General features: G+C 35.9%; 1 protein-coding gene across 1 annotated transcript in view; it reads right to left on the bottom strand.

Moving 5' to 3' along the window:
- LOC110884735 (G-type lectin S-receptor-like serine/threonine-protein kinase At4g03230) overlaps positions 1 to 13,553 on the bottom strand; it is a 40,650-nt gene extending 27,097 nt beyond the window's left edge. Inside the window, exon 1 of the mRNA XM_022132447.2 lies at positions 13,098 to 13,553. Within this exon, the coding sequence (XP_021988139.1) occupies positions 13,098 to 13,455 (358 nt within the window). The 5' untranslated portion in view covers positions 13,456 to 13,553. The remainder of the gene's footprint in view (positions 1 to 13,097) is intronic.
- Positions 13,554 to 13,977: the final 424 nt, after the last annotated feature.

Here is a 13,977-nt window from a genome sequence, read left to right as displayed (position 1 = left end):
CGGTAACACAACACTCTTGTGTCATGAGGGATCATCTCCTGGAATGGGAAATGATTAGAGTTTTGATCATTTTATTGATATATCAACAGGAATCAACTATGATCAACATTCCACAAGCTATGCTTTTGCTACAAATGATGATACTCATATCCCAGATAATTTGTCGTTTGTACTTGATGATCTTAAGCATATAGACCCAACTAACCTAGAGGAGATGGACATATTGCACCATGTGGCACTACTAAGTCTAAGAGCTAAAATTTTTACAAGAGGTCTAGTAGGACTTATCTGCGATTGAGTGGGAGGTAAAAAGTGGTGTTGGATAAATCTAAAATCAATACGTTTTAAGTGCAATAGATTAGGTCACTTTACAAGAGAGTGCAAGAGTCAATCAAACAACTCTGCACCATTGACCACATTTCCTAATTCAAGACCATAATCTAATGAACAATAACAGTTTTATCCCCAAAATACCCCTGGACAAAATTTGCAAAACACATCCCACTTTGCACAAAACAAGAATCCTGTGCCAGTGCACTATGTTTAAGCACCATAGGTGCCTTAGGTTCAGTATATTCAGATGCCAATTGCCCATGTTCAAGCCCTACAAGCTGCTCCTACTCCTACTCCTGCTCCTACATCTACAGAGCCTAGTCAATAGTGCTTCTTCACACAAGATTACGTTGACTAGAGCAGCTTGCTAGAAAACTTAACAGATGAAAATTTTACTTTAATAGAAACTTTATGTGATGAGATGTAAATTTCTGTTTTATGGCTCTTGAACATGTAGAAAGGATGGATGAGAACAATCCCAAAAGTTCCACACATTGCATCAGTGCGAATCAAGTTGAAATGGTTGCCTACAAGGCATCACCCTAAATTCTCAAAGAGTTGTGTTCTGATAAATGCATCAAAGCTTTTGCTAATATCAAAGAGGTGAATGAAAACCTGAGAGAAAAGGTACAAATCAGTGAAATAATTCTTTAAAAATTGAAAAGGGATTTTAAGAAAGAATTGCTGAAAAAGACCTTGAGATAAGCAGTCTAAAACATGAAGCATCCATAACTAGGGATCAATTCCAAACAAAAATTGGAAAAATATCAAAATTGTAAAAGGGAGTTGGAAACCACACAGATAACCTGTGAAAGATGGGTTTGATCCTGTAATGGTTATGAGATGCTCTTCGAAAAACAAAGAAAGAGCAATGTGAAGTTTGGTGTTGGTTTTATAAAATATGACCAAGAATAACAAACTAACACTTCCATTGACTCAGAAATGGTTGAGATCATACCAACCACATCAACTGGTGAAGAAGTCAAGATCACTGAACCTATTGGCAAGAAAATCATTCTTGAAAAGCCACACAGTTCTTTTCAATCTGAAAAACAAAAGTATGAATTTAAACCAACTTGGTCAGATGAATGTGATGTTCTAGAAAACTTCAAACCAGCTGATATCACCAACCCAGATGGTCTCAAGCCACCCAAGATAAAAATTGTTCTTGTTACCAACTCTCAAAAAAATGTTAAAACATCTGCTACTGATAAAAGTGATAAGGGTACCAAGAAAATTAAAACTCCAGATATAATGTGTGATTTTTGTGGAAAGAAAAATCATTTGACAAAAGATTATTTCAAGTTAAAAACCTATTATATAAATAGAGGAAACAGCACCTGTGAGTCCACACATGGGTGCACCATCTGTGGAAAACTCAATCATTTGACCCAACAATGCTCTTTTCTTAAGCCCTATGACATCACTAATAGGTCAAGAAAAAATGAGTTCAAAACGGATGGTGGCCCTGTCAACATGGATCCATAGTCATTTCCCAAAAGAGTTGAGTCCAGTCAACTGTCTGTCACACAAAACTTGAACCCATATCCTGCACAAAGGGATGGTCAAGTATCAGTTGCACCACACACACTTCCAAGAGGCTATGGGCAACCGCCATGCACTAGGGTACCTTATAGATATGAAGAACCTGTGCAAACTGTGACAACTCGAGTTTCCGAGATTCCACTTTCGTATTTATTGCACGTTCACTGTTTGTTTAGTTGTTTACTTGCACAATTGTTTTGCTTTGTAACTGTATATGTTTTGGATTCGATAAAGTGTATTGTAATTGTGCATGGTTATGTGTTACTTGTGAAAGATTTGACAAATACTTGAATGTGGTGATGAAACTGTAAATTGTATATCTTGTGCATGTAACATGTAATAGATAATACTTAAGGGTGTTTAGTGCTAATAGTGAAACTTTAACAACTCATAACCCTAATCCCCTTCACTAATCACCACACAATCATCAGACGTACCTAAGATTTCCTCTCCAATTCTCTCTACAACCATCCTCTTCATCATTGGCACAAGTCTTCTGCATCAACCTTGATCTTTCAATCCATTTAGAATCAATCCAAGGTAATTGTTTAATGATTGTTTGTGTTAATCATTGATAGTTGATTCATGCAAAAACCCTAGTTCTTCATATGATGGTTCTGTGTTTTTGATCAATTCTGATTTATTGTGAAATGGTTATGATTGGTTGTTTAATCAATTTTCTGATGCTAATATGCCTGGTATGATGAAGATGTTACTTGTTGATTTGATTTCTGCTATGCAAAATGTATGAATTAGGGTTTTCTGGATCATATGAAAACGTAACTGTTCCATTGTTTCGCATGACTAACTGTTGGTTTGATTTTGATTGCTTGTTGTCCGAATTTTTGTGAAAGTAATAAAAAGGTCCGAACTTTAAAGAGGAGTAGGTTAGTCCGAACTTTTATGGAGAACATATGTCCGACTTTTGTTTGAATGTATATGTCCGAATTTCTTGATTATCATTGGTCCGAACTTTATGTGAAGGAGTGCCTAGGTCCGAACTTTGTATCATGTATGCTATGGTCCGACTTTTATAAAGGACACATGGTGTCCGACTTTTGTGTAACCCAAGAGGGGTGTCCGACTTTTTATAAGGCCACAAGGGGAGTCCGACTTTTGTGTTAAATATGGGGTCCGACCTTTAATGATGTAAGGGGGTCCGAGCTTTACAAGGCATGCCCTTGTCCGAATTTTTAAGGGGGGAAACCCCTGTCCGACTTTGTAAGGGGAGAGCCCTTGGGTCCGAGTTTTGCCATACATGCACATGATCCGAGTTTGTTTAATATGCTAGTTCAACTCTTATGCTTGTTAACCTAGTCCGAGTTATGTGATGTTGTGTAGTCTGAATTTCACATGTATATAAATGTCTGAGTTTTAATAATTGCTTGATCTGAGTTTACGTGTAATGCTAAATTCAAAACCCGGAATGAAGAGCAAATTGCATGCAACTATATATGCTATAGTATATCCTATCTGATGTCATTCTGCACACAACCATCACACGAATCACAACTGTTTAGACATCAATGACTTGTAAACCCTAATTGAATGCAAACACTTACATCAAATTATGTGCAATGTACCTAGGTCGTGTGTAACGAACTTAATCATTAATTAACACTAGAAGCAATAACATGCCGAGCAAATCAAGGTGAGTTCACACAGCCAAGGCATGGGGTTCCCAGGGTGGGAATGGGTTTGGATTATTTACTTGTACTTACCTAGCTTATGGAACTTAGTTATATGGTCCTCGGGTGAGGAAGGGTTATTGATAAGATACGACTAGACTAGTGATACTTACAGAACTGATCTTCGCACACACGCCGGGGTTGGCCGCCATAATATGACTAATCTTCGCACACATGCCTAGGAAGGCCGCGAACTATACACTAAACTTCGCACACATGCCGGGTGGCCGCGATACAAATATACCTAGTCTAGAATACTTGGGTACTTTCCCTAATCTTCGCATACATGCCTAGAGGGCCGCGATACGAGCTAATACGACACATGACTTAATGAACGAACACAAGGCTTATTATACTATTACAATTACTGAACTATTAACTGTGAACTCGCTCAACTAGTTGTTGACTCTCTGCTGCATGCCTTGCAGGACCTTAGGTACATATGGAGCTTACACAAGGAGGAGCAGGTCGTTGTGGGACATGGATCGAGAATGCCATGTTAAACGTTTAAACATTTGAACTTATGATTTACATTGGGATTACATACTTATGCTTCCGCTACTTAAATTATGTTTTTATTGAACACCAGTTATATTGTGATGGGTTGTAATGATTACTTTTAATATTTAAATGTTATGTTCAATATGATTGGTGGCTTGATCCTGGTCATGTCACGCCTCCAAGCGGTGGTACTCCGCGGGTGGATTTTGGGGGTGTGACACAAACGGCCCAAAAGCCAAGAATCAACAGACACCCTCATGGATACAATTATCTCATTGGGAATGGTCAACCAATAGTTGACCCAAGTGTGAAAGCACTTGTAGAAGGTCAGAAACAAATGTTAGAATTAGTACAAAACTTCTTATGACAAATGACCAATCCCTAGGAGCTGATGAAGTGGTTGAGACCTCCAAATATCTGCAAAATTGACCCATTTCACCACTGTCTGCAAGGAACATCTGTTGGCAACTCAAAAGTGCAAATAGATGATACCATAGCACATATCTCGATCCTAATAAAAGAAAGAAAATGTTTCAAAAATGCACCAAAAAGGTTCTTGCAACATTAATATATTGTTTTTGAAACAAAAAAAAACCAAAAAAATGCAATTTTTAAATCAAGAAAAGATTGATAGAATCAACAAAAACAAAACTCTTTTCAAAAGAGTAAAACATGTGTTTCAGTGATTCAAAACACTGTTTAACCATGGTTAACTACTGTTTAAGACAAAAAGAACCACTGATTCTCTGACCACTGTTTGACTACAAAAGTCAAACAAATCCACTTTTTCATTAAACAAACATTGTTTTTACTCAAAACTCTGTTTAACCCAACAGAGGTTTAAACTTGGCTTTCCATCCATCTGTTGACCAAAAGTCAAACAAAAGCTCAAACCACTGATTTGGTCACACAGTTATCTGTTGAGCACAACAGAGGTTTCAAATAGTTATTTTGAAAACAAAACTTATCTTTCTTTTTCAAGGGATTTACTCAATAGGACCCCCATTCTGAATAGTGGTTTGCCACGACGAATAACAATTAACCACGTAGACCAAAAAGTTAATGTTAGCCACGTTGGCATTCTAGATTCTCGAACCCTATAAAAACCCTTGATAAACAGAGTTTACATACATCTTCGACACTTATAAAAATCAAAGCATTTCAAAAGAGAAAAACCTTTGAATTTGACCAAATCTCACCATGGCTCTCGAATTGAAGCCCTCTCACAATTACTTGTCGTATCTTGTAAAACACAGCAAGAATACGGTATTCAACAACATCATTGACACCATCACTTCATCAAAATACCATCATATACTCACTTCAAAGACCCCATTCATCTAACCACACTCAGGGATTTTTGGGAAAATGCAAAAATTTCTCTCCAAAACAAAAGGCTCCACAGCATCACCTATACCATCAATAAGGAACTTGGTGAGATAACTTCAGAATTCATTTCCAATAGGTTTAGACTACAAGATTTGGCAGGTATGGAAACTTTCCCCAAAAATGATCTCCATAATGAGTTCATAGAAGGGGTTATGAAACTCAGATGGTGGCAGCAACACTTTTTGAACCAAAGTTCCAACCATAAATGAATTTTTTTCCATACCCTCTTAGTTGGCTTGTCTGCAAAGACCACTGCTTCTAATGAAATACCCTTAAAAACTCAGTATCTGGGAATGCTATCTTGAGAAATTCAAATTACAAGCTAGCCAAGACACTGTTTATGGATTTGGTAGCAAACATAAAAGCAATCAAAAGAGGAACTGGAAATCCTTTTCTACTTTATCCAAGATTGTTAAGCTTTTACCTTAAATATGCTTTAAGACAAGAAAGTTTTAAACAAGGTGAAGCTCTTGAAAGTGATAGTCTTTCAAATGAAACTTTTACCCGCATGATAACTAAAAGCCAAGAAAATGTGGGAGAAGAAAATAATTTGCAAAACCAAGAAACATATGTTACAACATCTGTTGCACAACCCAGAACTGTGGAATACACACCAGACATTTCCACAAAAAAACAATTTCCATTCCCATCCCGTCTGCACTTTCCAAATGCAAATGCAACAAATATCTCCACCTATCCAAAAAAGGTATCCTCGGGGGTTGAGATGCTAAAGGTACCTATTGTAACACAAATGCAACAAATATCTCCACCTATCCAAACTCCTCCCTCATCCTCACAAAAGGAGAGTGTTGTAAACATAGGAGAACCAAATCAAGAGGGGGATATCTCACTTGAATCTTTGATCAAGTCTCTCTCCCATGGCTGCTTTTCTTTCCACACCTCCACCCACTAAAACAATTTCATCATCATTCCAAAAATTGTTTGATGCAATTGATACAACTGACTTGCACATATCTAGTTCCTCTCAACAACAAATTACAGACAATATACTTCAACAACTAACTAAGGCAAGCTCAGAAATCAGTGCAACCCAAAAGCATAGGAGGCTACACCACCAGTGTCCCAAGAGGCACTTGTAGCAATTTCAAGTGGGGCAGCTACTACAACTGTAGAGACAACAGTCTCACAGTTGGACAATGGTTACATCATTAAGACCCCCTTAAAGGTAACAACTGTTGAGACAATAGTCTCTTCATCAGTTGAAGAAATAAAAGAGATGTTCGATGAAGATTTTAGTACAAAAATTTAAAACTCCACTATCAAATGTAGACATTGCAGCAGAAATGTGGGCACAACTTCAACCATACCTACCCCTTCAAAAGCAAGTTGTAGAAGAAAAACATAACATGCAAGTTTAGTTAATAAGACATATGGTGGAAGTCAAGTACAAAGATACTCAGGCAGAAGTTAAAGCCATCAAAGACTTTATCCTTGAAAAACTAGTAGAAAAAGGTCTGATAATGTTGAACTTAAAAAGGCAAGAAAAGAAGAAATTGTTAAAGCAGTAGAGAAAGAAAAGAGGAAAAACTAGTAGAAAAAGGTCTGATATGCAGATAACAGTGCAGGAAATCATTGAAAGAAAGAAAATTCAAGATAACCAAGGTTATTAAATAGAGGTTCCAGAAAGCACTGTTGCAACTATCCCAACCACTATCACAACACCCACCACTCAAACCACTGCTTCCATTGTCCAAACATTTGTTGTCACTACAAAAGTGTCAACAAAGATTAAAACTACACTACCACCACCATCAACACACAAGTCCCCTAAAGGACTTCTCATCCACAAAAGAAAACCAACAACACCACTCCCACAACCACCATAAAAAACACAAACATCTCAAACTAGAACTAGGAAAACTAAATTCATTGTCCAAGATGATGATGAAGAAACTCTTGATGCATCTCCTATAAAACCCACAACACTCATCATCACAACTCCACCTACAAAACTACATTCTACCACACTTGACCCATTGAAGTTAGAAAATGTATCAAAAAAGATACAATCTTTCTACTCCACAACTGACATCAACCAAATCACCTAACCATCCCTCAAAAGATATCAAAATCCTAAAAATGTACAACAGTAACTGGAACGGAAAGTCAAACAGACTGAAAAGATATCTACTTCCAAAAGCAAAGGGAAAAGTGATAAGGAAGCTCCGCAAATCATGTCTGCCAAATTCACAAAGATAAGCAACCCTGACCTTAAAAAGGAATTAAAGGAATACTATCTAGAGTTTATCATGAAAAATAAGCTTTATAGAGCCTCAAGAAGTCAATTCTCTGGTTAGACTACAGACGTCCTTCTATAAGAGATCACAAGGATAGAGATGTTAAAGCTCAATCCAGACATCAAGCCCACTCCTCCCAACTGGGTTGCAGATAGAAAATCTGTTAGTAAAAAACTAGTTGAACTAAGAAGAATGAAGGAGGAGACGGTTGCTGCAAAATTTGGTTCAATGCAATCCATGGCCAGGTGGGATGAGCCAACAATCAAATAGAACTACAAAAAACTTGACGCATTAAGAGCTATAGATCCCTAGGTCCCCAAAAGCCCTAACTATGAAGATTTACCTATAAGCTCAATGGTTAATCCTTCTGAACTTCCACCTACAAGACATGCCTCCTCAATGGTTAGAAGCCATCTAAAAAGACAAAAGGATATGTCATCTGAAAAAGTATAAATATGATATAAGGAAGGAAGGGATCAAAAATGAACCTATGTACGGGCATCCAGATGCCAAACTAGAGGAGCTGCTTGGGCAAATCTTGGGAAAACATATTCCCGCACCTCTTCAAATAAAATCAGTCCCAATAACTTCATCTGCCTCTAAACTTCTAAAATGGTCAATAGAAAGAGTAAGCCATGAATTAACAATAGTCAGGGAAAATGGAGAAGTGAAAAAGTCTTCAATGAATAGTGTGATGAGCCTAGAAATTGAAGATCTGCAAGATCTACTAGGTCTTCTACTCGAAAGAGATGCTGATGACTTACTCTCAGATAGTTTTGAAAAGCAGTTTAAAGCATAAGTCAGAGAAAAGTAGAAGAGGAATACAAATTGATCAAATGAACATCTGTTTTGGCATCATTTGTTTAGGGGAAGACTGTTTCACCTACAAAAGAACAGAGGATATTCAGAGCCAAAACATGATCATCTGAACAAGAAATAGACATAAGTTTGAACCGGATTCTCCTCAAAGATATTGAATCTTGAACACCTAAATCAGAGCATCGGTTGAAGACAAGCAAAAATCTGATCAAAGCCTTAGAACCGCTGTTCAAAAAGAAACAACCTTTGTTCAAGGCTAAAGTCTGTTGAAGAGCATAGGTCTGATGTAGAAAACCAAACATATATTTGGCCAAACAGATGTTTGGATCAAAGCAATAGAGGATAGTCTAAACAGTTGTTTCCTAATGTAACAATTCTTGTTTTGTATAAGTGTTTAACATAGTTAGATCAGATGTTAAAGTTGCATAGATGTTTGCAACATCTATGGAATCTTTTTCGGTTAGAAATGTTAGATGCCACTATCAGCGTGATGTCAGCAAATCATAATAAGAGCTTTCGTACTTGGTATAGATAGATCTCACCTGTTAGAGATCTATTTGTAATATTTTGGATTATTAATGAAAAACAATTGTTGATGATGACTTCTGGTTTGTGCTTATTTATCATTTGTTATACAATTTGATATTGTTTTAATCTTAACTGTTTTATATTCACAAACCTTTTAAACTTAGACCTAACAGTAACAAGTGACAAAATGTATGTTATAGCAACATGTAACGCCTAAAAAAGTAGGTTGTAGTGAAAAGTTGATATGATAACGTGATCCTTGAGTAGATTGATAGGGGGTTCCTAAGTCAGTCAAGTTTAGTCAGATAGTTAATTGTAGAGCAATCGTTGATGTGTCTGAAAGACAACATATTTTCATAGTGTTAAAACCAGCATTTTTTCATGGTTGTTTGTTATAAATCTTCTGTGGAATGGATAAATATTTGTTTATGAGAGATTTACATGTTCCTAAGTGAAATGAATGATTTCTGGGCAAGTTTAGGAGATTACTAAAGATACAAAGAAGGCTAGCCCAGCTGATACCCTTACGGGTCATAGACCAGTAAGTGAGCGACGAGTTGTGGGCCTTCTGTAAGTGCACCACCTTAAAAAAATGAAACTCTAATGTGATAATGCAACATGTGGAAAACTTACAAGCTATAACCCAAATTCTTGTTATGGGTCATATCCCACACGGATACCCTAAGAGTTGCGAAATAAGGAACAAGAATAGCGAGGAAGGGGTTGTTGAAAGAAGACGAAAATCGGATCAACGGAAGAAGATTCAAGGAAGAATAGTGTACAGGAGGTCGAGACATGATCCTTACTGAGTTAGACCCTTCGTATTATCACTTTCCTTTAGATTCAATCATATATTCGATGAATCCTCTAGTTTTGTTTGTTACTATGAGTAGCTAGCCACGCAGTATCTAGTAAGGTTAGGATGATTCTTGATACTTTGTAATGATATGGTGGATTTTGTTATCAAAGTGTGTTTTTAGAAAGGTTTTCTCATGAACTTGTGATTGTGTATGTAATTTATATGATAAGTATTGATATTTCAATGAGTTTGTGTGGATGATTCAGATCTTTCTATGAGGTTATGCATGCTAGATCTGTTTTGTTTATCTTTAGGCTATATATCGATCGTTAGTCTAGGGTTGGATACTTAGTAGGTAAAGGACGAACTTGTTTGAGGGTTAGTAAATCATATGGGTCACTTACGGAGAATCTGAATAAAAGGGTTTGAAAACTAGTTATGTGCTTGTTTTAAATTGAGTAACATAGATAGTAATTCGCTCGGTTCGTTAATATATTGTTACTAGAACAATATAAGAAACAATTTAATCACAAAGGATGTGTAAATGACTTAGTTACTTAGAACCGAAGAAGTAGGTGTGTCTCTAGCCTGTTATTTGGGGACATGGGTTAACCTGAGAAGGCTCTAACTTTTTAACACTACATCCTCATTATATTACTAGTGTCAACTGTGATGAGCTTGTCATAAAAACCATAACTATCTACTTTGCAGAAGTATTAGAATGATTCGGAACTTAACTGGTTATCTTTCTTATAAGTGTTTTCACAAACTTATTCACTAGGTTGCTTAGTGTTTTCTTGGTCCTTAAAGGTTACTTAGGTTAGATATCACGAAAGAGATAGGTTAATAGATTTCGTGTCCACGGATTGATACTTAGGTACTTACCTTAGTTATACTATATATTGGTAGGTACGCTTGCCTAGAACGTGTATAGATAGTATATTTGTGTTTTTACCTTAAAACCGGTTTGTGTTTGTGTGTAATTTATTAGTTACTTTCTAAGCACGTCAATTGTCCACGTGAGTTTCTAGACATCTTTTTAGACATGTTTTTGAGGATTTGCATATTCGGTAAAGTAACACAATGAATAGTACGTAAGTTAAAGGATGAAAGCCAGTATAAAAGATAGTATCACAAAATGAAACAATTTTGGGGTACTAGCCCTTATAATATAGAAAACCTTTTTAATTAATTAATGTAATATTTAGAAATGGTCTTCTAGTTAAATTTAACCCGATTATGATATATGAAAGTGAGGTAAATGAAAGATAAAGTTAAAGTAATGATGCATAGTATTAGGGAAACAAGGCTACAAGTCATGTTACATGATCCATGATCGTGAGCCTGACACGTAAGGAGCACAGTATAGGCAGTTACCTACGGGGCAACGAGTAGAGGCAGTTTACCTGTAAGGCTAGAGTATAGGTAGTTACCAATGGGGTTGCGAGTATAGGCAGTTACCTACAGGGTCACAAGTATAGAAAGTTACCTACGGGGCTACAATTATAGTGTAGTGACCTACGGGGCCACCAGTGGTTGTATAATCTACCTTAATGATAAAGATAAAGGTTAATGTTGTATGTATGTGATGTAATAGTGTATTTGCTAAACATTACACTAAATTTATTTAATGCCTTCTTTAAATTAGAACTTTTAGTATACATATTAGCTTAATTGGATAGGTTAATTGCTAGCTGGCTCGCGGCAAAGGCTCCCGCTGGACAACTACCATCCCACTTACAGTTACTGTCTCCTAGTTAAAGACAAATGTTTGCTTTTGTAATTGAGTGATGGTTTATGTTAAAGTTTCCGCTACTAATTTAGTGAAATTCTACGGTTTAAGGACTATTTTCTGAAGAATAAATCCAACCGATGAGACCCCAGGCTTTGGCGTTTTAAAAAAGTTTTGCTTTTTTAGAGTCTTTACCTTCCCTCTAATTATATTCAGCTTCGAGATAAAATTGTCCGAAAACAATGTATCTTCCGATTAGCTTTGATTTTGAAGTACAGATAATGTCATATAGAGATGATTATGGTAATAGTAGGACATGGCTCTGCAGTGTACAAGGACAACAAACAATAATAAACTCAACTTTTGAGTAATAGTAGGACATCGCTCTACAGTGTACAAGGACAACAAACAATAGTAAACTCAACTTTTGAGTACAATACATTATGAGCGCAAATTAAATTTAGGACTTTCAGTTTAGAGTTTCACAGGATCTGATATAACTCAGACTCCACACTTATATTAGACATCCTGATGTTGAAATGTCCTATAATTTGATCTAAATATCTACAGACTTTAAGTAATTAATGACGACACATGGATAAACGTATAAGGGGGTGTTTGGCCTAGCTTTTTTAACAAAGGTTATAGCTTTTTAGCTTTTTTTTACAAAATAAGCTTAACTTGGTGTTTGGTTTAGCTTTTTAAGTTTATGCTTATTAGCTTATATAAGCTAAATTGGAGAACCTTATTTGAAGATGTTTTTTTATCTTATTTGAAGAAGCTTATTTATGTAAGGGTGTAAGTTACTCAAAATGATAGAAAATAAGCTATACGCTAATCCAAACACTTAAAAAGAGTTTATCAAATGATAGAAAATAAGTTACTTTAAAATATAAGCATAAACCAAAACATAAAAGCTAGCCAAACACCCCCCCTAAATACTAGTTATTGATATAGGCAAAAGATCAAATACAAATAATCTTAACATACTAAACATACAAATTGAAGGAAAACTCAAAAAGACAAGGTGACATTTTTGTAATTACCACCAACTATCAAAGTTACTATACAAATGTGAACTCAACCAAAAATACCTAAAAACACAATTTCTTTTTAATATTTTTATAAAAAAAATCACTAAATTTTGTTAGCAAAAAAAAAAAATTTTTTTTGCTGCTACTAAAAGTAGCGATTTTTTATTAAAAATGTTAAAAATATAAAATAAAATGATTTGTGTGTTTTTTTTTTTATTTTTTTAGATTTTTTAAAGTTTTTTGGGAGTTTAGTTTTTAGTATTTTAGCTTGGGGGGAGGGGGGTTAGGTTTCTTTTTAGTTTTTTTTTTTTAGGTTTTTTAGGTATATTTGTAGAGTAACTTTGATAGTTATTGATAATTACAAAAATGTCACCTTGTCTTTTTGAGTTTTTCTTCAATTTGTATGTTTAGTATGTTAAGATTATTTGTACAAAAACTTTCTCCTATTGATATAATAATGAGCTATGTTACCTGTGGTTGTTGAGAAGTAAACACTTGCATCTTTATTTAGCACCTTAAAGTTACCATCTTCGGCAACAGTAATAACTCCAGTGTAATCCAGCACTGGTTTATCCCGGTTTCCAACCCACACAATGGTCTTTGGATCCATTGTGTACCAGATCCCTACGTATCGTCTTAGTTCCGTTGTGTTCCCATGTGGAAAGAAGCCCATTCGAAACTTCTTCCCTGGTGACTCTAAATAATTGTCACCATCATTGATGAATTCCCCCCTTGTGATAGTGTCTTTAGCTGAACAAGAGTAGCAATAACAACAAACCAGAAAGGTACACAAAGAGATGATATGGCTGTTGCTGGTTGATGAAACCATGGTAGTTTCTACTATTTAGCTTGGGTATGTGGTGATGAGGCGTGCACATGAAAGTTATCTCATTAATTATTAGTTTCTAAAGCTGCTATCCTAATTTTGTCGTTATTTGCTACTGTAGCTATTCAATTAATTATAAATGGATATCTTAGAAGAAAACAAAAACGGTCGGTCTTGTCACTTTTGTGTACCAAATCCTCTAAATCTTTTTATTATAATAATAGGAATTTACGAAAATCACCAATAATAAAGTTTACTTACCAAAATAGCCGGTTTATGCGTCATTGGAACGTGGCATCACCTCTCTTATGTGTTCTTAATTCTTTAAATGGATGCGTGTATAGATGAAGCAGCAAGTACGACAATGAGATGCATGGGATGAGTCACGGACGAATGGGATGAGTCACGGACGCATGGGATGAGTTGGCGCATGAGATGATGGGACGGACGCATGGGAAGAGTCACGGACGCATGGGGATGAGTCGGCAATGCATGGGATGATGGGATGACTCAAATCTCCTAAAA

Source organism: Helianthus annuus, chromosome 10, assembly GCF_002127325.2.
Source record: "Helianthus annuus cultivar XRQ/B chromosome 10, HanXRQr2.0-SUNRISE, whole genome shotgun sequence".
NCBI classification, from domain to species: Eukaryota; Viridiplantae; Streptophyta; class Magnoliopsida; order Asterales; family Asteraceae; genus Helianthus; species Helianthus annuus.
This window is presented reverse-complemented; position numbering and strand designations above follow the sequence as displayed.